At 41.4% G+C, this 27,718-nt stretch overlaps 1 protein-coding gene across 3 annotated transcripts in view; it reads right to left on the bottom strand.

Annotated features, from left to right (window-relative positions):
* The window catches only part of LOC149318320 (diacylglycerol kinase beta-like), a 181,931-nt gene that overhangs the window by 49,158 nt on the left and 105,055 nt on the right, over window positions 1-27,718 (bottom strand). For all 3 annotated transcript variants that reach the window (XM_089509406.1, XM_089509407.1, XM_089509408.1), the window contains 10 exons: window positions 26,708-26,796; window positions 25,850-25,966; window positions 24,601-24,699; window positions 21,060-21,176; window positions 19,546-19,619; window positions 18,201-18,275; window positions 17,073-17,158; window positions 15,342-15,431; window positions 11,775-11,935; window positions 7,537-7,601 (listed from right to left, as the gene is read on the bottom strand). In XM_089509406.1, coding sequence (XP_089365532.1) covers window positions 7,537-7,601; window positions 11,775-11,935; window positions 15,342-15,431; window positions 17,073-17,158; window positions 18,201-18,275; window positions 19,546-19,619; window positions 21,060-21,176; window positions 24,601-24,699; window positions 25,850-25,966; window positions 26,708-26,796 — 973 coding nt within the window. The remainder of the gene's footprint in view (window positions 1-7,536; window positions 7,602-11,774; window positions 11,936-15,341; window positions 15,432-17,072; window positions 17,159-18,200; window positions 18,276-19,545; window positions 19,620-21,059; window positions 21,177-24,600; window positions 24,700-25,849; window positions 25,967-26,707; window positions 26,797-27,718) is intronic.

Here is a 27,718-nt window from a genome sequence, read left to right as displayed (position 1 = left end):
GTTTTGAGTTCTTGTAATTTCCAAGGAACCATATTGGTTGCTTGTGTGCTTTCAAGTTGTGGTGACCCTAAGGCAACACTATCATAATAGGGTTTTCTTGGCAAAAATTGTTTGGTGGGTATTTGCCATTGCCTTCTTCTGAAGCTGAGAGAGAGAGAGGAGTTATAATCCCAGGCAAAAACAAAAGACATAGCCTGCATTATAACTCAAGTGTGTTCAAAAGTTACATTATTTTCATTATAATGTCCAGATCCACCTACACTCTGTAGTATGACCATGCTGGCTGGGTGATTCTAGATATTCTACTGAGTAGCATTTCAAGGCTTTGATCCCACTTAATGGAAAAATTGCCAGAAGGCAGTTGATACTATAACACTAGTTTTCAAAACTCCTGAAAAAAAGCCTTAAACAAAAGCCTTAAACAACAACAATAATGGTTGTACCAATTATGTTCTCTCTCTTTTGCCTCTTATCAATTTAAACAATAGCCATGTTGCTGATGACTCATTTCTATCTCTCTTTTCCATCCAACTCCAAGGAATCTGTTTTCATGCTAAAGCAGCATCTGTCATTAGCAATGGATAGGATGAGGTGAAAAAAATCTGAAGTTTAATCCAGACAAGACAGCAGTGCTCCTGGTCAGATGAAATACAGATCAGAGAAGAGGAATTCAGCCTGTGCTGGTTGGGGTTACAAACTCCCTGGAGACTCAGGTTTGCAGTTTGGGTACACTCTTGTAATCAGTCCTGAGGCTGAAGCTCCAGCTTTTTTTTTTCAGGGGCCACAAATTGAATCTATCGCACCATACTTTTCTTCCAATATTTCTGTCATGTATTATGTACCAACTCTCCATATATCTTGAGTATAAATTTACCTGGGAAAGCCTTCATCTGATGTAATGTACAATATGGTTTTCAACAGGTGTATTGGTTTTCGCTTTAATCCACAGAGGCTTTTCACAGCAGTTTAAAAGTTAGGCAGATCTTTCAGCACTTGCTTCATGCAGTTCCTCTGAACACATCCAGAACTTGCCCTCCTCAGAGATAGGGTACTGAGCCAGACAGGCCATTTCTCTAACCCAGTGGCTTTGAATCTTTCTACATTTAGAGAACATCTATCACACTGACTTATCTGCCAAGGAACTCTTGAGCATCTGCCACACTTCTGTTTTTCCACTGAAGGATATTCTGAGGACTCTGGGCAGAGCTTGGAGAAGTTACTACAGTTGGATGACAATTGTCAGAATTCTGTGAGTTAGAGTCAAAAAAGGAACTCTTCCAAGCTTTGGTTCTGAGTTATACCATTCCTGCTACATGAGAAAATATCCTAACACACAAGGCTGGAGAATATAGGGAAAGAGTGGTTTTGATTGACAAATTATTTTTTAGGGAAACCTGTTCACTATTATTAATCTTGTCACTGTAGTCATAGTCAGACCATCCATTTAGCAATCCATGCTCACTTCAATTGGGCAGAGACCCTTTCTCAGTGCTGCCAACTGGTACCATTTGCTTACAGAGCAGGTGTTCTGCTACCAAGCTACATTTTCTTTTCCTGAGGATCCCTTGCAGAATGTGTAAAGAATCCACAATAATCAAGAACACAATATTGAAACGAATGGTTCAAATCCTTTTTACCTATGCCCATGTGCAATGTGCCATCCTTCCACAGAGATGCTATGTGCAATCAAAAACTGCTGATGGACCAAAACTGTGTACATACTTGGTGAGGCATGCATATCCATGGGTGCTGGACAGGAAATCCATGGTTAACCAGAATAGGCCACATGTGAGAGGTGGAAAGGCATAAAAAGGTAAATAGTGAATAGAGATGTAGATTGGGTGGTTCACCATGGAAGACAGCTTAAGAAGAGTGCCAAGGAACAGTCTGAAGGCCAAGTCTTTTGAAGACAGAGGGAGAGGGCAGAACTCAGGTAAATGGATGCGTAATTGCCATTTCATTCCACAGTACTTCCTCCCACTAGCCTGGTACCTGTTCTTCAGCTTCCAAGAAGCAGCAGTACATGCCAGACAAAAATATCATATTTTTACATGAATATTAAAGGAAAATGTAACCATCTGTGAAATTTTCTTACAGCACAAGCCTGCTCCTGGCAGGGCTATGTGCAGTAAGCAAACACAAATCTCCTCACCAAGGAAATCTAATGTATATGCAGATGCTCGATGCCCTTAAACTATTGTTGTTGTTGTTGTTGTTGACAGTGAACTGTGGATTTCTGCAAATAGTGGAATTTCCCTAAGGGAATGTGGTAGGGAAAAGGAAGTGAGCTGAAGAGGAAGAAATGGGACAGAGAAGGGCCAGAAAACTACGTATAGTGGCCAGAAGAAAACCTGTGACAATTTTTTCAAGTTACTTCTTGCAAATGTCAGAGCTGACAGTATTTCTAAAAATGTTTAAATGTGCAGAACATGCTCAAAATTCCGAAGCTTACATTTGTAGGTCTAATAAAAATTTCATGCTACAAGCTACTAGGTACAAGGTGTCAGATTCTGGTATGTCATAGAATCATAAAAGGTGGTGGGGGAGGTTGGAGGCCATTCTATCTTACTGCAGGAAATCTAGAATCAGAGCATCCCCAACAGGTGGCAGATCTCAATAAGAGAGAACCTCACACTCAGTAATCAGGTCTATAGTCACGACTTGTCATCAAAACATTTATCCTAATGTTCAGCTAAAATTCACTTGCTGGTTACTTAAATCTGTTAGAAGTAGTACTGTCCTCAGGGCAGCAGAGAATACATCTTTGCCCTCTTCTATGTGACAGTCCTTTAGGTGTTTGAGGGGTGCTCACCTGTCCTCCACGCTCCACCACACCCTCACCTTCCTCTTCTCCAGAACAAACTTACCACATTCTTCCATCTTTTCTCTATATTTATCAGGCCTCCATACTGCTCTGCTCTTTTTTCATTTCAATGATCCCATGATTGAAATATTGCACACTAAGGGTTTCAGGTCAGCCCTAATTTACAGAGAACTGTAGAAAATGTGCAAAGGCTAGAGATTCCATACTTTGTGAGGTAGTCTCATCTTTTCCCTGTTTACTGCTCATGAAAATTGCATCCATACAGTCATTCTGTGTATAACTAGTTACCTCTTTCTCTAACTTGGAATTCATTGATTAGCTCTAGCTAGTATTGTACTATTCATATTAGGTAGGTTTGTTAATGCATTGTACCAAAATGACATTTGTTCATGTACTAAATTATACCTTTACCATATAGAAACTTCAGCTTGGGTGAAAGAATGCTACCAGTGAAAAACTGCTGAATAATCTGACTCTGTTAACCAAACATTAGCAGAGGTGGGCAGTTTGTGGCCTTCCAGATGTTACTGGACTCCAACTCCCACCAGACCCAGTTAATATGGCTAGGGATCAGAGTTTTGTAGTCTGAATTTGGGGACCACACATTCCCCATCCTTGCATTTAAAAAATGTCACCACCCTGGAGTTTCTCATTTCACATTTTCACCCTTGTCCCTTAAGATATGTTTTCAAGATAAAAAACAAAATTCATTATAGTAGGAGCCCTGGATCATGTTGGAGTTTTGCTGAATTTCTAAAATATCACTAAACACAAGAATTTTTGAAGTATTTCCCTGAATATAGCCTACATAGGCCATTATTATTATTATTATTATTATTATTATTATTATTATTATTATTATCCTTTATTTATAAAGCGCTGTAAATTTACACAGTGCTGTACATACAATCATTTTAATTAGATGGTTCCCTGCCCTCAGGCTTACATTTTAAAAGGGCAGTCTCTCATTTTTTTGGTGAACTGCAAGACCAGCCTACTGCAAATGAATTTCAAATGAAGTGTGAGCTAGTTCTAACCTGATATTGTGCCTTGCCTTGATAACCTGTTCCTGCCAGCCCTGGAATTTCCATGTAATTACAAAGTGTGAATGAATGAAGCTGGGTTTACAGCCAAAGTCTCCAGCTTCCTATGCACAAACCAAAATATAAAGACCTGCACACTGTTAATAGTTACATTTTGTACAATGACATATAGGCCACATTGCTTCAGGATTTCATGCCATCGACCTGATGTAATGAACTGCAAGACAGCAGGGGTGGGAATTGTTCAACCGTACAGATGTACAGTACAGCTACCAGCATCTGTCACCAGTGCTTATGATGCCTAGGGCTGCTAGGATCTGTAGTCCAAGAACAGATCCCTCATCTAATGTGAAGAATGATTTGAGCAGGTGATAACAACAACAACAACAATCATGTCATCTACTCAGTACAGGCTTTTAAATTCAAAATAGATGTAGCTAAAAGTTCACATCATACAAATAATCTAAGCAAGTCAGGTATCTATTAAATCCAATTGACAAGTTCCTTTAGTGGATATTAACCTCTGGCCAGACTGGTGATATGGACAAACAGATCTGGGTCTTGCTCTAAACATCTCTGATAGAACATAGGCGCGTTCCGAATGGGCCCTATGGGGCGCCGTTGTTACGTGCGAGGGGCGGCGCTTCCTGACGCGCCTTGCCCTTCGTGCATAACGACTATGTCAAAATGGCGGCACAGCATACAGATGGGCGCTGCCATTTTGACGTTGCACACGCTCAGCGTCCGGACATCGCGCATGGGAAGTGGCTCCACGAGTGCGTGCCTCGCGCCTTGCGACGCCTCTTCTGGGGCGTAGAAAGAAGCGCCATTTTGGCGCTTCTTTGTTGCTGCGCCTGGGAACCGCGCGGTTTGGCTGCTGCGGTTCCCGGACGCAGCAACCGGCAGCAGCACGGGACCGCCCGTTTTGGGCGGTCTGTAACGCACCATAGGAAAATTACTTCTTAGGTTACAACTCTCAGAATTCCCCTGCCAAAATGGCCCATGCTCTGATCTCTGTTCAAGATACAAATAATTCCTAACTCAGGCTTTTCCACTTGAAAGCTTCAAACTTCATAACTTCTTTAGAAAGCTTATTCTGCTCCTCAGTCTTTTGCAACAGTACAAAGTTTTTCACACACTTCCAGTCTGATGCTAGTGCCTTAAATATCACTCTTTAAAAAGTGTGTTTCCCCACTGGTTATGCAGTTGTTTCCAGATTTTTTATATCTCTGTCACTCTTTGAGTATCTCTCTGCTTAGTAAAGCTGCAGCTTCTATGGATCAGTGCATGCACACAGACCACATAAATACAAGATGAGGCAGAAGTTCTGGTGACCATGATTCCAGAGGGATATTGACAAGCTGGAGTGTCCAGAGAAGGGTGACCAAAATGGTAAAAGGTCTGGAAACCATGCCCTATGAAGAGTGACTTAGGGAGCTGGGCATGTTTAGCCCAGAGAAGAGAAGGTTGGGATGGATGGCTTTTGTGGTCTCTTCCAACTCTATGATTCTATGGAGCATCAGTTATTAGGCAAGAAGGGCTAAAAGACCTTAAACTAAGACTTACTATGAGCAGAAAAAGGAGCACAATTTTGCAGCTCTAGAGACAGCATCAAACTCCACCATTCAAATATGATTCCAGAAATACAGAAAAAGCCATTATGTATAACAGAGGTGGGGACTCTTGGGCCATGTGACTAATTCTGGCCCTCCTGGGTTCCTGGGGTTTGGTGGTTTCCCAGCTTTTATATAGTGTTTACCCTCCATTCTAAAGACCAAAATGCTCTCCCCAATGTTACGTTATTGAGGGTAAGAACTTTAAGCTGAAATATTTTTGGCCTCATCCTTTTGCCTTGCCCACCACTGGAAAGCAGACCTTGAAAACATCACTGGTTTTTGGCTGGGAACGGTAAATAATATGGATGTGTGTGGCTTTCCAAATTGTTGCTGGATCACAACTCCTAGAAGCCATACTTAGCTTAGTCGGTGGTGAAAAATGCTGGGTTTTGAAGTTCAATAATAACCAGAGCGCTGCACAATTCCCTTGCCATTCTATAAGGTGGGAAGCAACACAGAACAGCCATGATTATCCTTTATCTCTTGCATCCAAGGAAGCCTGCATGGCTATACTTCCATTTCTGTCAGTTGTGAAAATGAATGACGCACCAAATGTGGGCAAATTTCTGTGTACATGTGAGTTATCATTACCAGGTGAATATATGATATAAATTGCTATTTCCATGCTTTGTAAAGCTTCACCTGTTGATCACTTCCTACTATGCTGCTGCACAGTCATTTCTATATAGAGTGATGAGCATCATAGCCTACAGGGGTGGAATACAGTTATGCAGTGGCCTTGTGCAGATATGCCAGGGAAAACATTTGTCCAGCACTCCAGGCTCTGAGAAAAATTGGAATATACAATCACTTATTTTCTCAGCTGGACTACAGAACCCAGAGTCAGATGGTGATATATAGCAAACAGTGTTCACCCTGTTAACAACTCCATCCTAGGCAAACAGAGCAATACAGAAAAAATGTAGTTGTCTCAGTACTACCCATCCCATCTCCAACTTAGGAAAACTTCTCCAAGCAACACACCAGAGACAAGCAGAAAGTAGATCTGGGTCTATTGCTAGGTCTCTAGGTGAATTTCCAGTAAACTGGAAAGGATTTCTAATATACTAGCTTAACAAACCCACCAATAAAATATCCCACTCACACTAGGAAATAACCCTGTGTCGAAACCAGGTTTCCATAAATTTGCCACGCTCAAATCTCTCCATGGCATTTTGTCCCAATTCCCATTCACACTTGGGAATGGGATAAAATGCCACAGAGAGATTCAATCCTGGGCGGGTGGGCGGGTGGGCGGGCGGGGGGGAGAGAGGAGGGAGGAAGAGGAGGAAGGAAAAGGATGCGGCAAGTGCATAGGGAACGGAGAGGAAGAGGAGTAAGGAAGAGCAGGATGTTGGCAGGTGTGGAAGGGGAAGAGGAAGAGGAGGGAGGAAGAGCATGGGGGAGGGAGCAGAAGAGGAGGAAGGACAGATGAGGTGCCAGATAGTTTTGAAAATGGAGGTACTTCCATTTTCAAAACAAACCTGTGTGATCCGGATCTCTTTGGTACTGAGTTCTCACTACCCAAGATCTGGATCATTGCGGCATGATAAAAAAGACGCAGTAGGTGACCAGGTGGAAAATGCACCACATCAAGTGGGGGTTTTGGCACCCCCTGCAAACCACACTGAGTGCAGTTGAGAGGTAGTGTGAATGCCATGGAAATAACTCAGTTTCCACACCAGGTTATTTCCTAGTATGAACGGTCCCTTTCTCTCATTCCCTAAATTAGGATGCTAGAATTGAAGATGGTGGCAGGAGATAATGGAGGTGTGTTCAGAAGTGGGAGTATTTGTGGAAGGACTGTAAGCCCCATTGAGTTCTGGTAGTGAAAGAAAATTCCAAGGATCTGAATCCTATAATTTTTAGTGCGTATCTTTTTTTCCTGGATCTGGTTAGCGGATCATAGAGATCTATTAAAACAAAACAATACAAAAGTAGACTATAGAAACCCATCCTTGCAAAAAGTTGACCTAAGAAATTGGTTTTATCCCTCCATTAACACATTATTCTTAGTGTTGCAATAACATTAGAGACAGCAAAAACTATTTACCTGCTGTTGAACTTTTCAGGATGTTTTTCCCTCATCATGTGGAATCTGTGTGCAATGGATGCATCCTATAAAATAAGAAAATGAAAGCGGGAGAGGGGAACAGGTGGTGGTGGTATATATAACAAAGGAGGGCTTGCAGAGAACAAAATCACTCTTAGCATATTTGATTATTTAAGGGAAAGAAATGGAAAATATAATGGTCAAAAAAAGGAAATGATCTGGTGGGATAAATGGAGTTGTTTGATAGAGAAAGTTAAAGCTGAAAAGGGGTACAATGAAGTTAGAGAAATTATTAATAAGATATGACAGAATCATGATACCAATTAATTCAATGTTATGACTTCTTGTGTATTCCTCTATTTCTTCCATGCTTTCTCTACAGTTTGTGTTTAAGATAGAGGTAAACTTTGTCATGCTTTTAGGTCAACAGTCTTTCAGAGGACAAGCATACCATCTTGGTATTCATAAAATGGCAGGAAATAAATGTAAGGGGAAAGCAGCTCTGAAATCAGTGAAGACTACCTCAAAACAATATTCTATGGCAGGGATAGGCAGATGTTGCTGAGTTCCAAGTTCTACAAGGCCCTGGAGGCAAGGCCAGTAATGAAGTTCATGGGAACTGTAGTTCAACATCTGGAGCAATGGTTCTCAACATCCAGGTCTTAGGGACTTTAGTTCCTAGAAGTCTGATCCAGCATAGCCAATTGTTGGGGATTCTGGGAACCCAATTCCAAAGAAGCTGAAGGGCCACAGGTTGAGAACTACCAATTTGGAGGAAGACAGATTGTCCACTTCTTCTGTATAGAATGGTGTTGGGCCATTGCTGAGGAATATATGGCCCTCCAAATGTTATTGGACTACATCTCTCAGACATTCTTCAGTAGTTTTTTTACTGGGTAAATCATGAAACTGCAGTTCAAGAAGAGTTGATTTCTAACTCTTGCCCTAAGCACAGTTTGGGATGCCAACAAAACACAATGTTCCCTATATATGTCATGTGCGCAAATATATGACAGCTTGAAGCTAAGAAGAGTTGTTACATGACTACTGCTCCTCCATTTCCCTGGTAAACACAGTCACTGACCTTACTGGCTTAGAGATTCTGGGAGCTGTAGTCCCGAAAGGTAACTTTTCCAAGTTCTTGCAATTGATTTCTTTGAGCAAACATTAAAGCTCAAACACAGCCACATGACAGAGGAAGTGAAAGAGAGAAAAAGAGAGTGTGTAGTCACAAATAGTAACACACAGCCCTGTCTTGCAGTCTCTGAATCTGGATAGCTTTAGGAATGTGCTTTACTTCATCCAGGGATTAACAGGCTGTTCATCACCCACATCTCAGTGATTGGGTGCAGAGGTGTCACTAGGCAGGGAACTCGGTGAGCCCATGGCCTGATCTATTTGTAATCCAAAACTTCCTGTTAGTGATATAGCTGCTGGCCTATGTTTCTCACAGCCAAAAATAAAGGAGGGAAGGAGAAGATGGGAAACAGCACATGGCAGCCTAGACTCATGGAGGTGAAACCACTTGTCATCATGTTCACTGAAATGGTAGTATTTAAAGGCACCTTGTCAGCACTGAGATTCCACAGTACTGTGGCCAGCTTGTTTACATCTCCTGCTAGCACAACACATTTTATTATAATGCATAACAAATCTATGGATATAATGTTACATATTACACTAAAGTAATTTTCCTTAAAAGGGCTGCAAGGCATAAAATGATTTGAAGTTATTTAATGCAATATTAATCATGGACTACAGAATTTAAAAGGTCAGTGCATCAATTACAGCCATTTGTAAGACACACTGCTATGTCTGTAACACAGTTATGACAATCATCAATCACTTATAAATGGAACCATAATATAATATGAGACCAGCTTTAAACACAAATGCTTCTGTGTTTTTTTAATCAGCTGTTTCTTCTACCATGTAAGAACATTAAACTAGTCAGCTGTTGTGAGTGACTTCTTAGCAATGCTATAACACAGATTAAAGTGATATCTTTTATTGGGCCAACTTCTACCAGTTTGCAGAATATGGAAACCATTCTGTTGCACAGAATTCTCAATTGGACAGAAGGGCAAGGCAGCAGAGTTATAGAAAGGGCAGTACCTCAGGCGTTGTTGGATTGTAACTCTCAACATTCCTCACCATTGACTATGCTGACTAGGGCTGAGGGAAATTGCAGTCCAAAAAGATTGTGAGAGCTCGCTTTATAGCAAGAAAGCACACTCATAGGGCAGATATGTTTTTGTCAATACTAAGCAAGCAACATGTATTGATGTGTAACATCTGGACAATCACAAGCTTGCCTTTTCCCCCATGTCTACAGGGAGAGGGGACTGAGATTGAGTTAATCCTAAATCAGAACACCAGGTATCTACAAGTCACATGGCTGGAAGGGAAAATCTTTTCCAACTGTTGCTAGTCTACATAAACTGTCTAGAAAAGCAAAATTACTTTTCCAATAATGGAATTCTTATTGTACACCCTTTCCCCTTGCTACTGTTGTTGACTGGAGAAAAGAAGTGAGTCTCTTGGTACAGATCAGTCCCATGTTCAGGTGGAACTATTTGTCATGAACCTTACCTCTCTGAGTTACTAATGGCTCATTATATGTGCAAACCTAACTAGGCATGATGGTGAAAGGCTTGATGAACCAACACTAGACCACCTCAAGGTGTGCTGAATCCAAACCCTTCCAATTTTGGAATACTAGAAACTACTCAGACTTATGTTCACACTGGTCTACCTTTGTGTTGACATTATTACCATTTGTCCCTGAACTGCATGAGGGTTGGATATGGTGTAGTTCAACTCCTGTCTTGCCTTATTCCTTCCTGTCCCCTTTTTAGGGTCTTTGTCCACAGAGCTTTGCAAACACAGTAGTTTTGTCAGATGACTGCAATATATGAAATCATCCATCAGAAAAAGAATCTGCTGGTAGAAGGAGATTTCTGCCAACAAAAGAGGCTTGTTCTTACTCCTTACCCTCTATGGCTGGTGTATATTTGAGTTGGGAATGTACTGCCTCTAGGAAAATAATTTTTTCCCCAGGTATTAAATCTGTGAAATCAAATTTGTGAAAACAAATCCAACACTAGTGAATCTAATATACAGTTGGCCCTCCACATTTGTGGCTTTGACTTTTGAGGATTGATTATTTGCGTTATTGTTTTATATGTTCTCTCTAGGACTTACTAGGTCCTCCAGCACAACTCTGTGGCAGATGTTGACTACAGAGTTGCACTGGATGACCTGGAGATTCCTAGAGAGGTGTTTTCTTAGGTTAAAAAGATAGTGTTCTTTTATTTACAGTTTTGCCACATTCACAGGGGTCTTTCATGCCTAACCCCAGTGAATGTAGAGGGACCACTGTAAATGTATATTAGAGCTCTGATGCCTCAACAAACTACAACTTTGCGAATTCCATAGCATGGAGCCATGGCAGTTAAAATGGTGTCTGACTGGATCATTTCTGCAGTGGGAATTGCTGCCCAAGTCCCATGATATTCATTCCAGCTACTTCCATGATTGCCTCACCATTTAGTTCTTCTTAAAGAAATGTGTGTACAAAGTCATTTGCTTTCAAGCACTGAGCCACTGCTCAGAAACCACAACATGTTGCAAGAGATAACCTCAAACCTCAGCATAAGGACCAGAATTATTTTTTCCCTCTTCTCACAAAGAAATCCATCTATAGTAAACTAAAAATAAAACTTATTGATGCAGAAGAAAGCTTGCTCATATCACAAGTCTGCAATGCATTCCCACAGGAATGTAAGAATGATTGCAAGTTTTACAAACTTCATCCCAAGAGCAGCAGAGGCTTTTCAGTCTTGCATTTGCAAATTTAAAGATGTCATGTTTAAAAACAACAACTTAAAAACCTCACTGCACCTCGACTTACAGATGTGAATTGGCTAAAGGTGCTGCTAATGCTATCTATCTTCTCAGTGTCATGACACTGGTAAACAGGTTTTGCCAGTGGTACAGTCTGTGGTATTTTTAAAAAAATCTACAAAACCAATTTGACTTTAGGTGACATTGTGGCTGAAAAAATGATTATGAACAGAATGGCTGATGATGTTTCTGTTGTATCATCTTTTGCTCTCTGAAACAATAGTTTGTTTCTACCATAAATTTGCTTCACAAAAAGTGGTTACTAGGTGTTCCGGTACTACTGAGCAAGGGAGAGAAAGAGGAAGGGAGAAGTATAGAGACAGTTTACTTACCACTCCTATGGAGAAATAGTTGTTGATGATACTGTATGGTACGGGGTCCCCATTCTCCTCCTTGTCATTGGGGATGACATCAATTTGCCATCGATCCAGCATGACCTCGATACTGTGTTCAATGTCCTTCAGAACTTTAATTAAATTGCCTCCTTCATAACCTTGGGAATGGAAAAAGATTGTATGTGACAAGGAACAGAATATCACTGATGGAACTGTGAAACTTCACAGAGGGAGTAGTAGTGTTACTGCAATAAGAGAAATGAGGTAAAGGTAGAGGTAGTCCCTTGACATGAATGTCTAGTCATAACTGACTGGGGGGGAGGTACTCATCTCCATTACTAAGCTGAAGAGCCAGCATACTCCAAAGACAAATCCAGTGGTCATACGGCCAGCATGAATGCACCGAATGCTGTTACCTTCCCACCAAAGTGGCACCTAATTATCTACTTGCATTTGCATGCTTTCGAACTGTTAGACTGGCAGAAGCTGGGACTAGTGACAGGAACTCACCCCATCATGCATTTGGACCTCGAACTGCCAACCTTCTGATCTTTTGATCATCAGGATTGGCATCTTAACCACTAAGCCACCACATCCCTTAAGAGAAATAGTGAAAAACAAATCAGGAACAGACGATATTCCAGTTGAACTACTGCAATCCACATTGACAGAGTCAACTCTAGTGCTAATCAACATATGTCAACAGATATGGAAAACAAAACAATGGCCAACAGACTGGAAGTAGTCAATATACATCCCGATCCGCAAAAAGGGAGATACAAAAGACTGTAGCAACCGTAAGCACTCATCTCCCCTGTAAGCAAAATTCTGATCAAAATTCTGCAACATAGATTCCAACCATACATGCGAGTGAAAAATCCCAGAGGTCCAAGTGGGGTTCAGGAAAGGAAGAGGAAGTAGGGCCCACATTGCAAACATACAATGGCTAATGGAGTGCACCAGGGAATTCGAAAAGAAAATAAGCATGTGCTTTATAGATTGCAGCAAAGCCTTTGACTGCATAGATCATGAAAGGGCATGGAATGCCCTTAAAGACATGGGAGTGCCAACACATCTGATAGTTCTGATGAAAAATCTGTAGCCAGGACAAGAGGCTACTGTCAGAACTGAACATGGAGAAACAGAATGGCTCCCAGTTGGCAAAGAGGTCAGACAAGTTTGTATCCTTTCACTCTATTTGTTCAAATTGTATGCAAAACATATTATAAGGAAAGCAGGCTTGGACACAAAAGAAGGAGGAGTGAAAATAGGAGGAAGGAATATCAACAATCTAAGATATGCAGGTGACATCATATACCAGCAGAAAATGTCACAAACCTGGAACACCTACTAAGGAAGATCAAAGAAGAAAGTGCAACAGCAGGCTTAATGTTGAACATAAAGAAAACAAAAATAATGACCACTAAGGACCTTCACAATAAATAATAATAATAATAATAATAATAAAATAAAAACTTTATTTATATACTGCCCTTCGAAACATCAGGGCGGTTCACAACAATAATAATAATATACAACAATACAGGTTAAAACAATACAGTTAAAAGCAATAACACAATAACAAGTTCAACCTAGACAATGAAGAAATAGAAATAGTAAAATAATTCCCATACCTGGGATCAAACATTGATAGAAATGGGGACTGCAGTCAGGAAATCAGAAGAAGATTAAGAATGGAGAGGGCAGACTTGAAAGAACTAGACAAGATCCTAGTTCTGCAAAGATATACAACTGAGTACAAAAGCTAGAATCATACAAGCCATCATTTTCCCTATTACCATGTATGGATGTGAGAGCTGGACAGTTAAGAAAGATGATAGGAAGAAAATAAATTCATTTGAGATGTGGTGCTGGAGAAGAGTGCTGAGGATCCCGTGGACAGCCAAAAGGACAAACAAATGGATCCTAGAGCAGATCAAGCCGGAAACCTCCCTGGAAGCCCAGATGACCAAACTGAGGCTGTTGTCCTTTGGACACATCATGAGAAGGGAGGACTCATTGGAAAGACAATAATGTTGGGAAAGGTAGAGGGAAGTAGGAAGAGAGGAAGGCCACATGCTGGATGCATGGACTCTATTAAGGAGATCACGGGTATGGGTCTGCAGGAATTAAGCAGAGCAGTAGAAGATAGGGGGTCTTGGAGATGTCTCACCCATAGGGTCGCCTTGAGTCAAGATCTACTCGAGGGCAGTTAACAAAAGTAGTGTTACCAAAGGCTTGGTAATAGGTGTCACCGTGGTATGCAAATTTTTATTTATTTTTTATTAAATGAAGGTGGGTGGTCATCAAATATTAAGAAGTAGTAATAAGACCAATAATGATTTGGGCTCCAGTGCAATGATAGTGAATATAAATGCAAGCAAAAGATAGATTGATAGATGTTGTCGTTAACTGCCCTTGAGTCAGCCTTGACTCATGGAGACCCTGTGGATGAGACAAATCCAACTGCTCTACTCAGGTCCTGAAAATTCAGTCCCATGTCCTCCCTGACTGAGTCCATTCATGTAATATGTGGCCTTCTTCTCTTTCTACTTCGCTCTCCCTTTCCAAGCATAATTGTCTTTCTAATGAGTCGTGTCTTCTCATGATATGGCCAAAGTACAACAGTCTCAATTTGATCATCTTGGCTTCCAGGGAGATTCTAGGCTTGATCTGTTCAATAATCCATCTGTTGGTCTTTTTGGTGGTCCACATTATTCACAGCACTCTTCTCTAGCACAACATTTCAAATGAGTTGATTTTCTACTTATCCACTTTTTTCACCGTCCAGCTGTCACATCCACACATGGTGATGGGGAACACAATGGCTTGGGTAATTCTAACTTTAGTGTTCAGTTGTATATCTTCACGTTTTAGGATCTTGTCTAGTTCTTTCACAGCTCCCCTTCCCATTCCTAGACTTTTTCTTCTTTCTTGGCTTCATTCGCCATTCTGATCAATAGTTGATTCAAGGTACAGGAACTCTTTAATTATTTTGATTTCCTCATTTTCTAGGTTGAATTTATAGTATTTCTTCCATGGTCATTATTTTCGTTTTCTTTATGTTCAGCATTAAACCTGCCTTTGCACTTTCTTCCTTGACCTTCCTCAACAACTGTTCCAAATCTGTGGTTTTGCCCCCACTAGTAATATGATGTTGTCCACATATCTAAGATTGTTGATGTTCCTGTCTGTCTGTCTATCTGTCTATCTATCAATCAATCGATCGATCGAAAAATGTAGATTAAAACTAAACTGGAGTTAAATTCTCACTTAGTTCTGTGTAAGATACTTGGAGATGTGGTTGGATAGTACATAATATGGTAGATATTATGTTTAAAATATTTTTTTGAAACAGCACACTTTGCAGTAATGGCTGATTAAGAGCTGTAAGGGATGGTGAGTTTCCGGTGGTGCAGAACATGGACAATGAAAACTGGAATTAGAAACACCTGACAGGTTTCAGTAGCACATTGGTCTGTTGGCAGGAGGGATCACTGGCAAGTCCTGGTGTGAGATCATGCTGAATGACCCAGTAGTGTTAGGCTGATTTGGGAGACTTACCTCCTCCCCATCGTAGACAGCGAGCAAGGTCATTGCCTGTCCCCAGGGGCAGGATAGCTACAGGAGGGTGCTTGGCTAAATTTAGCTTATCTGGAGGAAGGGGGAGAAGGAGAGGGAGAAAGAAAAAAAAAAAGAGAGAGAGAAGTTAAAATTCATATGGCTTCCTACTTTTACATTATCTGTCTCAGGATTGATTGTACCAGGGGCTGAAGCACAGCTCACTGTAATTATATTTTTTTGGGGTACATTGGCTTGAAAAGAAAAAGACAAACAGTGTAGTACAACACAAAAATGCCTAATGTAACACAAAACATACCTAATCTAAAGGGAACCTAGAGCCTAGGTATTCCCCCCTTTAAAATCCTCAGAATTCTCCACCCACTGTTGATAGTGCCAGAGTAATTTTGGGAGTTGTAGTCCAAAGAGATCAAAGGAAACAAGGACAAAAGTTATTTGCATTGGATTACAGGTCCATAAATCTCCCAGTCTTCCTATCTGCAGGAGCTGTAATCTAAAATTAGTTTCAGGGATCTTCATCCTTTCTTCTCCTTTATGGACAACCCTTTTTAATATCCCAGGTGGCATGATGGTACAATGCTGATGTACAATGAGTCGACAGTGTGATGAGCTAACAAGGCCAATGCGATTTTAGGCTGCATCAATAGAAGTATAGTGTCTAGATCAAGGGAAGTAATAGTCCCACTCTATTCTGCTCTGGTCAGGCCCCACCTGGAATATTGTGTCCAATTCTGGGCACCACAATTCAAAAAGGATGTTGAGAAACTGGAGTGTGTCCAAAGAAAGGCAACTAAAATGGTGAAGGGCCTGAAACCATGCCCTATGAGGAATGCCTTAGGGAGCTGGGGATGTTTAACCTGAAGAAGAGAAGGTTAAGAGGTGATATGATAGTCCTGTTTAGATATTTGAAGGGATGTCATATTGAGGAGGGAGCAAGCTTGTTTACTGTGCTCCAGAGAACAGGACCCGGAACAATGGATGCAAGCTCCAGGAAAAGAGATTCCACCTCAATATTAGGAAGAACTTCCTGACAGTAAAGGTTGTTCGACATTGGAACACACTCCCTCAGAGTATAGTGGAGTCTCCTTCCTTGGAAGTCTTTAAGCAGAGGCTGGATGGCCATCTGTTGGGGATGCTTTGATTGAGAGTTCCTGCATGGCAGGGGGTTGGACTGGATAGCCCTTCTGGTTTCTTCCAACTGTATGATTCTAGGATTCTAAGGAACAGCTCCTGATGATACATTCAGCACTAACTACAGTTGCTTAGAATATGTTATTCAAGCAAAAAACAAAACAAAAAACAGTAAATCTAACAAATAAGAAACACACACACATGTCTCAGTTTAATATTAATATTAATAATATTCCTCCACCTCACTCTGAGGATTAAAGAAGATGGTCCAGCCCATGAGATTCAAAGCCAGATTCTGAGAATGCTACCCCCAAATTGGCAGGTTGCTATAAGCCATTGGCAGGGGCTTGTTTTAGGTTTCAGTTTGCACAAGGCAGAACAGCTAATTATTGGTTTATAATCTTTCAGTACTTTCACAGTTCATAACCCTTCTATGGATTAGGGATGTGGGTGTGTTGACCAATTACTGCCTTAGCTCCCTTGTTCACCCCTTCTCTTTGCCATAGACAGCACTTGGGGTATACCATGTGTTCCAAGCAACTAACATGATTTGATCCAGCATTTTTCTGGATCCTAATTTACCTATGCAGTCCAGGATCCATCCAACAGTCCCATCACCTCCACAAGCCAGAATACGGAAGTCTGGGGCATCACGGAAAAAGTTTAATCTGAGAAAAATGGAAGACAAAAAAAAAAAAAAAAGGAATGCAGGTTAGAACTGGCTGATTGTCACACTTGGGAAAGAACACTGAATTCTTAGAAGGCATACAAAGATGAATGTGGATGACGGGCATGTTAGCCTTGCAATTCTTGTGAATCTTCATAATGCAACTTTTGCTGATTCCAGTGGTGGCTAGTGGATTTTCTATTAATAGGGTGGTGAATCCTCTCCAGATTTTAGTTTGAACTTAAAGAGAGCTATCCAGGGTGATAAACACCATCCACAAAATGTGTTCAGCTCCTTTACAGTTCAGGCTAAAATCAGAATGGATCCATTACCTTACTGTCATGGAAGCTAGCAGCTCCTTCTGAATAATTCTCAGGTTAACAGTAGAACAATTAAGGAAACAGTAAAATATATTGAATAGGGAAGTTATACAAGGCAATTCCAGGGGAAGGGCCATAAAGAAATACATAAAAATTCCAGCTGAAAGTAAGGCAATCAGCCTTGGCCAGCAATAACTTTTGTTGAGATGACTCATTTATGGCAAAGCCATGCCTCTTCGTCCATGGCTCTACAGTAAGGCTGGAGGATGCATGGGCGGCCAGATGTTGCTAGACTACAACTCCCATCATTTCCCACCATTTGGTGTGTTGGTGCGGCTGATGGGTATTGTAATTCAACAACATTGGGAGGGGTAGATGATCTCTATCCCAGTCTGTAGAAACCTAGAACCCTGATTTCAGAAAGACAGGCACAGCAAAGACCACATGTTCCAGCACTGGTTGTATATGTACTTTTTAAGAACTGGCAGCAGGCTGAGTACTTCAGCCTAAGGCATATTAATAGGCTCTCTGTAGGGAAGGAGGTGAAAAGGAAAATGGGATAGAGAAGGCAGAGGAGGGGAAAAAGAGGAGAGAGCAAAGAGGAAATGTGGAAGACAGAATGAAGGGAATGGGAAGGAAATGGAAGAGTAGGAATGAACTGGGGAACAAGGAAGGGACACAGTATGGGCCAAGCCTGTAGGTCCAAGGAATGACTTGCAGTACCCAGGAGTAGGTCCCCCTCGGTCCAGGTTGTAAACTTGTCTGGGGTTGAGTAGGTAATGAAACTTTCGATGAACCCTAAAACGAGTAAAAACAAAGAAACAAGCAAACACAAGAGATAGTGGAACGTGCAAAGGAGAGCCAAGGCAGATGACTACTCTTCCTTGGGGTCAGCAGTTCCCCACCTCCACCAGATTTGCATGAGTACAAAGTTGTATGGAAGGAATAGAAACCACTAACTTGATTTCCACCATAACACCCATAAATGTGAGCAAATTTTACTGACATCTCAGTAGTGCTTTCAATGCACTACTGTTGGCATTTTATGTCATTTTATACAGTTTTTAGCTAGATTAATTTTAATTGTTTTTACATTTTTATTGTAAAATTTTAAAAGCAATTTTATCTGTGAGCTGCTTTGGGTCCCAAACAAACAAACAAACAAACAAAGCACTGCAGAAACTTAGTAACTAATTTTGTGGAAGGACCTTGCAGCATGTACAGGTCAATTCAGAAAACAGAGGGCCAAAACATTTTGTCACATACTTTGGTCTATGTATCAGATTTTATTTTCCTAAATAGGGGGAAGAAGGCAAAACAGATGTGTGAAATGGATGGGGACAGTGCCATTGGGGTGTGTGTGTGTGAGATCTCTATCTCGGCTGTAGTCCCAATCAAAACTGTATTCTGCCCCAAAGCACTGTCCTTCACCATGGGATAAAAGCTCTCATTAGTGTGAATTTCCATTGAAGGGGATTTTCTCCCATTGTGAATGACAGGTGTATCCCTTCCCAGAGTTCTGATTAGGACTGTATGCGAGACAAAAGTTTAACGTCATTTTCCCCACCTGCTAGAATCACCCCTGAGTCAGCTGTTTAGGAAGAATCTGCTACATAGGACCGATCATCCTTTCTAATTTGGCCCTCAAGATGTTTTCAGATGGATGCTTACCACTTTACACAGCTCAAGCATTCCTCTTATGCCAAGTCCCTTCTGAAACACTTGTTCCTTAAGTATTCTGATTTGCACTCCTTCTTACCAGGCAAAAGACTGGTAGCATCACAGACACTGGCCAATAAGCACTGGTTAAACTATCAAAACTACCTGCTGCATTTCCAGCTGCAATGGACATGCTGTGTGGAATAATAATTGCATTCTGCAAATAATACAGTGTTATAGTTGGAATACATAGAAAATCTGATCTGTCTGTGACAGAAGCAATTCTTTGAGGAAAGTTTTTTGTGGTTTTTTTGGGCTAGGGAAGATATTAACAGAGGTGAATTTATTGAGCCAAAACCTGTCTCCTGTCCAATTTCTAATTTCTCTATAGAAAATAGGGGAAACCTACCTTTCTCCTTGCCTCCCTCCACTCTTGGGGTTCACAAACACCAACAGTGGATGTGTTCCAGGGTTAGGGGTGATCTGAAAAACAAGCTCCAAATTAAACAAGGAGTCTCCTTTTACAGCATACAAAACATCATTCATGCAGCATGGGGGAGAATGAGTCATGCGGAGACAGAGGAAGCACGGCAAGCAACGGGCAGTGTTGGGCCAGGACCATGAAGAACATGAAGAATCACCAATCTGTGCACCTATCCAGATTCACACAGACTATGTGGATTGTCTTGCAGCATATAGATCAGTTTGCTAGTCACTAAACTGTATAATGGGAACTCTGAGCAGAATTTGTTAAAGTCACTTTTTTGGAGGACTACAGTATATTCCTGTTGAGGGGGGGGGGTATCTGGGAGTTCTAGACTAAGTAATATTTCTTCCAGACTCTGTTCAAACACGTACATTTTAAAAACACATTAGACCAAGGCAATGGTGCTCCTCAATGTGAAGCAAAAAATAGCACTCCCTCCCCCAAATTTAAGGAACATAGTATAAAAAGCCAACAAAGCTAGTTCATAATGCAGAAAATCCCAAGTGTGCTTTCTTCTTTGGCAGTATAAATACAACAGTGCGTTAAACAAGTAATAATATGCTGCATTTTCATGACAACCCCGAATGTGTTGTCTAAGGAAGCTATCTCACCTGAAGTAATGCTAGGGCTGGCCCTGGACATTACTGAGACAAGTAGTGGTTCTTATCCATAGCCAATCTTTTTTTTAAAAAAAAGGGAGAATGGAATAAGGCAGTTGGCAACTTTAGGAACATGGGTTCCAGTCTTAAAATGCACAACTCATCACTGCTACTATCACACAAAGGGTATCCCTGTACTGATTTTAGGAGGAGTCTAAGGTGCAGGGCAGCCTGGAATATCCTGGCCCGAGAGCTGCTCCAACCCTCCCCTGTTGCAAAGCCCTCCATTCTGATGCCGGGTGGCTGACTGCATGTGCATCCTGCTGAGCCACCTGGCATGCCTGCTGCCACCACTAGTCACCTCACTCTGAGGTCAGAATGAGGCACCCAGTGATGGTGACATGGCTGGCCACTTAGTTCTGATCCCAGATCGAGTGAGTGGAGGCTCGGCGGGACATATTACAAACAGCCACCTGGCATCATGTTGGAGGGCTCCAGATCTTCCAAGAAGGTCTAAAGAAGACAGGGACTTTTTCAAATCTGAGAGGTAAAGAAAGGTAAGAGAAGTAAAACCTGGTTGTGGTGCTGAACCTGTTGTCTGGTCTGCTCACACTAGAACTGGGCTTTGGGCCATACGTTATCCAGTCTCCTTGCCAAGGGAATGGGGGAGGCTGTTGCATTTGGCCCGTGTAAACAGCGCCTAAAAGATTAATATAGTCTTCTCCCTTGTATGTCTTTCTCTAAAACTGGCCAATAATTTGGGCAAGATAAACAAAATGTCTTCTCCCATATGCACCCAGTGCATACATGAGTGGCAAATGGCTGTGACCTGCCTACCTGCAGTCCATGTCCATCCACTGTGGTGGTGTTGTATCTGAAGGTCAGGGTTGTGTCATCTGGAGTAGTGCTGGATGGTGATTCACTGTCTGATCTTCTTGGGTGGGATTGCCTATCCTTTGGAAGAGGGGGGAAATGCATAAAGACTTAGAAGTATGGACGAAAGCCAGCAAATAACAAGAAAGTATTAAAAGTATAAACAAAGGTGGGGAGGGGGAGTTACCTAACCGGACTAATGTACAGTGAAAAGACCATGGAATACCAAGAATTAATGATGTATAAAACATCTGCATTAAAATGCTGTCCATAAAACAACACAGAACACAGTACTGCTACATAGACAGCCATTAGTACTACACTTCATAAACTGCAAACAATCTCTATTAATACAGTGGTCTTGCAATGAATAGTCCTGAAGTCCTGAATCAATTCTCCAAAAAGAGCTTAAAGTTGTGTACATAATGATGGCTCGAGTACTTGACTTGCTTCCTGGGTTGATGCTGTTCCAAGATTTACATTAACTCCACAGCTCCATAATCTCCACAGCTGAAAAAACTCAAAGAGGCCCACACGCTTATACTTGTTCTTCAAAAAATGAAATTCTTGAACATGGCTTTGAAAAACACACACCTATGCAGCGTTCGTGATATTTAAAGACACTGAAAAGTAAACGAATTCAAAACATTTAGATTATAAGTGGGGCCCTGGGACAAAATACAGTTCTGCACATCAAAAAGGTGAGCATGTTTTACTTAAGTCTAAGGATGAAGAGGCTGAAAAAGAAAAGTTAGCATCAAACAGAGGAATCTCTGCTTTAACTTGGGTCTTTCTTCGTGTGCATGGGGGGCGGGGAGGAAGCAAACAAAGCTTCTGCCTGCAACGAAATGCTTGGTTTGGCCTAGGGGAGGTAAGGTGGGTCATTTTAAGTATTTGCATTTCTGGCCTGAAGGATAACCGTAGGTTACATTACATGGCTGCTATAAGCTACTCAGGACTGCCCTCTACCTGCAATAATAGAGATTCTCGCACCCAGAAATCCCGCCAGGATAGGCATGACTGAAAAGTCAAAGGACTTTATCACACAGGAAAAATTGGTGGTTTAAGCAGTGAAAATCACGTGAAAATTGTGCAATTGCGATTAACATTTTCACATGTATCACAATTAAAGAGTCATTCTCCCATGGGATTTCCTCGTAAATGATTTGTTGCTGTTTATTTCCTGTTTATTCCTGAGATAATGTCACTTTAATTGCAACATTGTGTGAAAATGTTAATCGTGACTGCACAATTTTCACATGATTTTTGCTGTTTAAACTCCTGATTTTCCCCATGTGATAAAGTCCAAACACGGGTGTTATTGCACACAGCTGTGGCTGGACAAGTGAAACCTGTTTGCAGCCCAGACGCCAGCCACAATTATCTGGCATTTTTCAAAAACAGGAACTTGCTGTTTTTGAAAAGCTGGTGGATAAGCACGGCTGGGGTTGGGGCTGCATATGGGTTGCACTTATCCAACCACAGCTGTGTGTGATAATACCTGTGTTTGACGTTTCAATCCCGCATCTATCCTGGTAGGATTTGTGGGCGTGATAATCTCCAGTGTTGCAACAATTAATTATACCACTGGGTTGTTGTATAATAGGAGTGGCAAACTTTTGGCCCTCCAGTTGTTGTCAGACTGTAGTTTCCATCAACCCTGACCATTGACTAGACTAGTCAGATTAAACTGTAGTCCAACACTATCTGGAAGATTGCCAAATTCTGTTCCTTACTCTTTGCTCAGTTCTACACACATTGTGAGGATAAAAGCAATGGATAACAGCGTGTTTACTGTCTCAGTTTCAGCCCAACTTCAGATCTGGGTGTGGGGGTCTAATGACTCTGGGTAACAGTGCTAGTTTGCTGTAAATCACACCCAGAATTAGTGTTCATTACACTGTAGGGCTGTCACAAGGCACTTTCTTTCAATACACATGCAAATCACTCCTGTATTCCCAGGCTCACACAGTATGTGTATGTGTGTGTGTGTGTGTGTGTGTGTATGTGTGTATGTATATATATATGTGTGTGTGTGTGTGTGTGTATGTGTGTATATATATATATATATATATATATATATATATATATATCCAACTTTTTCCAGGCAAGCATTCTCTGAAGATGCCAACCACAGATGCTGGCGAAACGTCAGGAAGAAACTCTTCTAGAACATGGCCACATAGCCTGAAAAACCCACAAAAACCGACGGATGCCAGCCATGAAAGCCTTCAACTTCACACTTTCTTTCAGTCACAGCTCCTCCTGGCTTGGAGTTTGAGGACAATAAATGTTATTTTCTTTAGAATCGGAATTATAAGACTTTTCCTTCTTTTACAAAAATGATCACATTAAATAAAATCTGAGCTAGAATGAGAGGGCGCTCTCTTTTTTATTGCTACCTTTTGGGGTGTATGAGTGAGTGAAAAAGAAGCTGATGTCTAATCCACCTACAACTTGATGTCTCCACTTATTTCTATGTGCAGGTCTCACATTCATATCTGGAATATTTAAAAATGCCAAAATAGCGATCTATTCCACAAATGACTCTTTGTACCCTCCACAGAATTTGGAAAAGTTACTTGTTAAAACTAAAACTTATAGAATCTCTCCCCCCCCCCCCAGACGTAGCCCCAAAAAGCAATTTTCCCAAGCTCTACCCACCCAGACTTAAACACCTCACTGCCACCATAAAACCTTCTTTTGGAGAGTTAGAAATCATAGGAGACTATCACATGGGGAAGATTAGGGGATTAAAAAGCATTTTCCAAGGAAAATCATACAATCATTGTGAAGATTTTAAGATAATGTTGTGATCTAAGAGGACTTATTCCAGGAAAAACCAGGAATGCTCCAGCAACAAACCATTCATGGGGTTTCACTGTGAATGGCTTGTTGCTGGAGCATCCCTGGCTCTTCCCAGAATAAGTTCTCTTGGACACGTTACAGACCGCCCAAAACGGGAAGTCTCGCGCCGCTGCCGGTTGCTCCACGAGGGAGCCACAGTAGGCAAACCGTGCGGCTCCCTCGCGGAGCAAAAAGAAGCCCCAAAATGGTGCTTCTTTCTGTGGCGTGGATGTGACACCGCGAGGCACCAATGGTGCACTCGCAGCGTCATATGCGCCACGCGACATGCGGATGCAGTGTGTCCACTACGTAAAGATGGTGGCCCCTGTGTGGAATGGGCGCCGCCATTTTGTACGGACTCGGTCAGTATTAGGGTTAGGGGCGTCCAGAAGGGATGCCCTTTTCTAACCCTAATACGGACCCAGTCCTTACTTTATGCCCGTCTGTAACGGGCCTTGGATTGCAATGTTGTCTGAAAATCTTCGCAGTGATTGTGTGACTTTCCTGGGAAAATGCCTTTTAAATCTCCTTATTTCTCCCGTGTGATAGTCTCCTAAGTATATGAGTTTAATAGTGCATCATTAGGTTGTCTTGATAAGTGAGAAAATAAATATGAGTCATTCAGTCAATCTCAAAGGTTCTAAGCAGACTCATTTACCAGAACCACTGGACAGATGTTGGAAGGCAGTAAGATGTGGTCCTTCAGCTGCCCGCCATCACACTCAGGTTTCACATGAGAGGCACATTTGTTGTGAAGCTGCAAGAGGAGAGACAGTGAAGTCATGTCAGTCTCTCCTCTTCACAATGTCCATAGCATTCTCTTTATCCTTTTAAGAATTTGCAGGCTTTTCCTTTATTATGGCCAAGAAAAATCAGCATCATCTCTCTGAAATATTTGACATGTCAAAGAAGGCTCTCTGTTTGTCAGGCAGCGTTTGGTCTCCCCTATTTTAGAAAAGCAAGCAAAGCTGTCAGATCAATCTTGTCAGAATCCCCTAGAAAGGTGGAGAGAGGGATTTCCAAAAACAGTGATGCTGGTGGATCCCAAGTCAGTGAGGTGGTGAATCTGCTCTGGGTTTAGTCTGAACTTAAAGGTGCTATCCAATTGGGGGTGAACTGCCACCAAGACATCACTGCCATCATCTGCCACTGACTACTTCCATTTGAGTGTGTCACATTAGTTCACATTAACATTAATATTACTGAGAGGTTAAAGGCCATTTTCCAGTTCCTTTGCAAATCACTTTAAGGATTGTGATGATGAGGGCCTGAATTTTCAAGTTTATGGCTATTCTCTCTGACCAAGCAAGTAACAAAGTCCAGCCATATTCCATAGCTTCTTACTAGCAGTCTGTGTTAATGGCCATTTTCACAATCAAGAGATGAAACAAGAAATGGAACGTACCCTACAATGTATCATAGATGAAAGCTGGGACACATGTGACCCAGCAACATGAAAGTGTAATCAAGATGGAAAGATAAATAACAAAGAGGAAAACACGAGCTAGAAAAGGCTACAGCAATGGGCTTTTGTCAGAGTCTACTGGGAAGTACAAGATTCTGCCCATTACTCTCCCCCCTCCCCTTTCCAGTGAGTTAATTAAGTGCAAATTTTGAACTTTTCACTTTGAACTCAGTTGGCAGCAATTGAAATAAGCTGAAAACAAAGGGGAAAAGTGGGAGGAGGAGAGAGAAAGCAAGATGTTTTTGAAGCAGCTGAAAAAGTGGGCTGACAGATGATTAGTCAGGACTGTCCCTGCCAAATCGAGAGCATTGGCACATATGAAATAACCATTATACAAAAGAGTGCCATGAATATTGCCATCACAGATGAGACTTGTCCTGAACAATGTAAACCTCCAGCAAATTCAGTTAAAAAGAACATCATACTCTCTTCACGTACTCACTGTGATTTGGCACCATGCGCAATGTAATCCGGTAATGCCTTGATAGCATTTGATGCTTTTATGACATCGATCACACTTGGCTGGGGAGTTCCCTTCAATCCATGTGTGCTGCATAACCTAGAAATGAATATGACAAGGTGATCCATGCTGGAAAAGAAATTTGTATATGATTTAATATTGTGAGGCAGAAAGGAAAAGAAAAATAGTCTTGAATATGCATCACAATTAATTCCTTAAAATATTTCAGGATATTCTTGAAAATCTGAGATAAATGGCAGATTGGGAAAATTTGAGGAAGTACCTATGATATAGCTGTCTTGATTTTATGGAGCAGCTTTGCCTAATGGCCAGGCATACACAAGTAATATTGCACTGCTGCATTTTGAACCATCCAGCTAATAAAGAAGGCTACTTCTGATAAAAACAACAACAACATTTGTATAGCCTGTGGACTGTGTGCGATCTCCAGCCTTCCCTCAACTGTCTAACTCACTCAATGTTTCTCACAGCTACAAAAGGAAATTTTTGGAAACTAGAAGCGACTTTCTGGTCACTCCTGTTTCTATAGAAAAGGGGAGGCATTTCTGGCCCAAAAAGGGACTGGAGGAAAAAAACATTCAATATATTTAGATGTACATCTATAGTGCTAGTTGTAATGGTTCCAAAAAGTAGCTTTCTTCCCTTGGTGCCTGTATCCTGCACCAGAAGAAAAGACAAATCAAAGGGTGTTTACCTTTAACATGTTGGTGCAATGATAGTGCTACTATGATGATGTGGATAACATGCTCTGCATTACACGTGGCCTAGGCAGATAGGAGACGTTCTGTGAGCCAACATATGTATAAATGCTTTACTTACATTTGTGTTTCTCTTGGATTTCACGTAAGTGCTGATACAGGGAGCAATGTCTTTTGACACACATCTTTCATGGACTGTGTATTTACAAACTGTAAAGACGAGAAAGACACATACACACAGAGGGTACATCTCTACATTCATCCTAAATTTGGTTTCCAGTTATTTGGCAAGACTCACTTTTCAAACCTATATTCCATACACTTGTCTGAGATGGGATATAAAATTAAAATGTTATTTCTCAAATATGTCATCTGCTATTTTAATCCTGTAATCTTAATCCTTTCCTTGTTGTATTCAACGAACAGGGCAAAACCCAGATGAGTTACACACTCATGTAAAGCTTGAAAAACTTATTTTTGGTGGCTCCCAATCTCAAAAACCCTAATCAGCACAGCCACAACCATTCTGCTGGGGAACTCTGGAAATGGCAGTTCCCATAAGCATTGTTTTCCAGCTTTGCACTCAGCAGCCAGCTTTGCCCATGTCACTCTTCCATCTCCAGTTTTCTACCTGTAAAACTTTTACTGTAAATTGGGCAGCCATGTTCACAATCCTATATAAACTATTTGAGAGAGAGAGTGGGGACCAGTTCTGGCTCCTCTTCAGTTCTTCTATGCCAAAATTTAGCAGACAATGAAAGCCACGTGTATTTGTTTATCTGGCTGTTTCTTGTTGTATTCTGGAACCATGTATGGTCAATTCTATTTCATTATGTCTTTGGACAGTGCTAGCTGCCAGTTTCCATGTCTGCCAGCCAGTGAATCTGCAGTGGAGTCTACTCTGAACTTTAAAGGACCTAATCACGGTGTTGGCCCTATTTGAGGGGTTTCAGCACCTTGGTTAGTTTCGTTAAAGTTCAGGCTAAAACCCAGGACAGATTGATTGCCCCACTGACATTGGAGACACCAATTGCCACTGCTTTTGGAAATCCTTCTCCCTGCCTTCCTCAGACAGTCCCCCCACCCGCTCACCTACAAGTGGGTATTAGCCAAGGCATCCACTAGGTTAGGG

Source organism: Sceloporus occidentalis, unplaced genomic scaffold (assembly GCF_023333645.1).
Source record: "Sceloporus occidentalis isolate IW3139 unplaced genomic scaffold, rSceOcc1.0.p SCAF_2, whole genome shotgun sequence".
NCBI classification, from domain to species: domain Eukaryota; kingdom Metazoa; phylum Chordata; class Lepidosauria; order Squamata; family Phrynosomatidae; genus Sceloporus; species Sceloporus occidentalis.
The sequence above is the reverse complement of the archived record's forward strand: the minus strand, read 5'-3'. Positions and strand labels throughout refer to the sequence as shown.